Source organism: Plasmodium brasilianum, chromosome 8 (assembly GCF_023973825.1).
Source record: "Plasmodium brasilianum strain Bolivian I chromosome 8, whole genome shotgun sequence".
Taxonomy (NCBI): Eukaryota; Apicomplexa; class Aconoidasida; order Haemosporida; family Plasmodiidae; genus Plasmodium; species Plasmodium brasilianum.
In genome coordinates this window covers 2,201,302-2,203,395 of record NC_090121.1, presented here as the reverse complement: position 1 = coordinate 2,203,395, position 2,094 = coordinate 2,201,302, and the positions used below count along the sequence as shown (strand labels likewise).

At 21.0% G+C, this 2,094-nt stretch overlaps 1 protein-coding gene across 1 annotated transcript; it reads right to left on the bottom strand.

Annotated features, from left to right (window-relative positions):
• Positions 1-1,439: 1,439 nt before the first annotated feature.
• MKS88_002600 (uncharacterized protein) lies at positions 1,440-1,787 on the bottom strand (the record flags this gene model as incomplete). The annotated part of the gene is made up of 1 exon (XM_067215621.1): positions 1,440-1,787. One exon carries the CDS (start codon positions 1,785-1,787, stop codon positions 1,440-1,442), a length of 348 nt encoding a protein of 115 aa, XP_067074030.1.
• Between the last annotated feature and the right edge of the window lie 307 nt (positions 1,788-2,094).

The following is a 2,094-nucleotide window of genomic DNA, read 5'->3' as shown; positions in this document are numbered from 1 at the left end:
ACAATTATAATCACAAAAATATACATTTTAATTAATCATGAACATGAATGATATTTCTATTTTCATCTAATGCTTTTTTACAATAACATTTTTCGTATTTTATCATAGTACCTAATTAATATTAATTTTGTTTTAATTAATCTATTATATTCAAAACATATTTGACAAATCTATATACAATATAGTTATTCATACATTTAAGTAATATAATTTTAACAAAAAAAAAAAAATCAATAAAATCAATAAGATTAAATTAATTGACGAGCCTATTATAAAATGTATAATTCAATAAATATAAGGAACAAAATGCAGAACATAAATAAAATAACCTATATTACTTACTAAATATTGTTACTTTTTCTCGTACATAAATATTAATTAGGGGACTCATTAAAAAATAATTAAAAAAAAATTAAAATAATATTCTATGTTGCATCATATAATGGAACCTTCTATTAAACAGAAATTGTAAAGTATAATAAGCTGTTAATATAAGAATATTTATTAGTCTATAATAGTATCTAACAGAATAGAATTATTAAAATAAACACAAAAGTTGCGTATCGTTTTCTCTGTACTATTAAAAATATCATAAATTATGTATATCTTTTTGTGTCTTACAAAAACTTTTCATTATTGATAAAATTAATTATTTTATAATAGTAAAAGTATAACGAAGTAAAATAAATAAAAATTAATTATTATATATATTATTTGAAATTACTTATAGATATAATTCATTGAGTTTCACTGGTTTTCTTTTTTCGTTTTTTTTAATCTAAGCTTATATAAAAGAAATTTATCTTTTAGGTAGAAAAAAAATCCATTGTGATAAAAACGATTCAACTAATCACTCATTTATTATGTATACACCAAAACATTTATACATATATATAACAATGCAACTACATTCATTCACTTCTTTTCTTCATGTGTAAATTAGGAAACTTTTATACTTAATTAAAAAAAACTAATTACACATTTTTTTAATAAAGTCGAAAAATAGTAATTTAATAAGAGAAAAGATTAAAAAAAATAAAAAAAAACTATATTTTGCAACTACAAATATAAATCTTTGTATATAAAAAAAAAATTATATAAATTGTGCTTTTATATATTTATTTCAAGTTATATACGTATATTTTTCAAAAAATTCTTATTATATACAGAAACATATATGGAACATAATGTCGTGTTGTACTTAAAAATCATTTTAAAATAAAGTATGAAAAACATTCAAACATTCAAATTAACAAAAAATTAAAAGACCACACTTGTACTCTTGTGGATCAAAAAAAATTGTCACCCACAAGTAGATCTATGAAATCTATGAAATTACAGACATCTTTGTTATTTTTGTATAAGAATTAGGAAATTCTATATTTTAATTGTTGTAAAAGTGTACTTCAATTAAAGAAAGATGCGCTCTATAATGCATTTCACTTTTTACATTTTACAGTTTTTCGGTAGATAGAAAAAAGCCATAATATAAACATAATCCAGAATATAAGAAGTGATCGTAAAACAAATGGAATAATCCATTTTACATCCATTGGATTATTATCGATAGAATAAGTACATGTTGATATTAAAACTGATGCTGCAAGTGCTAAATGTATGATAAGTATAAAATTAAAAATAACTCCTCTTCTATCTACGCACTTCCTTAAAAACTTAGAACCAGCTTTTACAACTTCCACAACTTTCTTTACATAATTTTTATGCTTTAACTTACCTTTATCAAAATATGTATTTCCTTCAATATATGCAGGAGATTTAACTTCCATAACTTTCTCAAATACTATTTTATTATTTAATGAACTTTTACATTGTTTTTATTTTTTCCTGTGGTCCCCTTTTTATTATTAGATATGTCTTTTTTTTCACACACTCCAATATTTGGTACACCCTTCATCCATACAATATTTGAACGCCCTTCATTTTTATTAACTACTGCTAATCTATAAATACTAATACCTGATTTTTTATAATCATTGTTTTTTTTATCCAAATTTTTATAAAGGATACTCTGAAAAAACCAAGTAAATATTCTTTATTTAAAAATACAAGAAATATCGTACTAACAACAAGTAT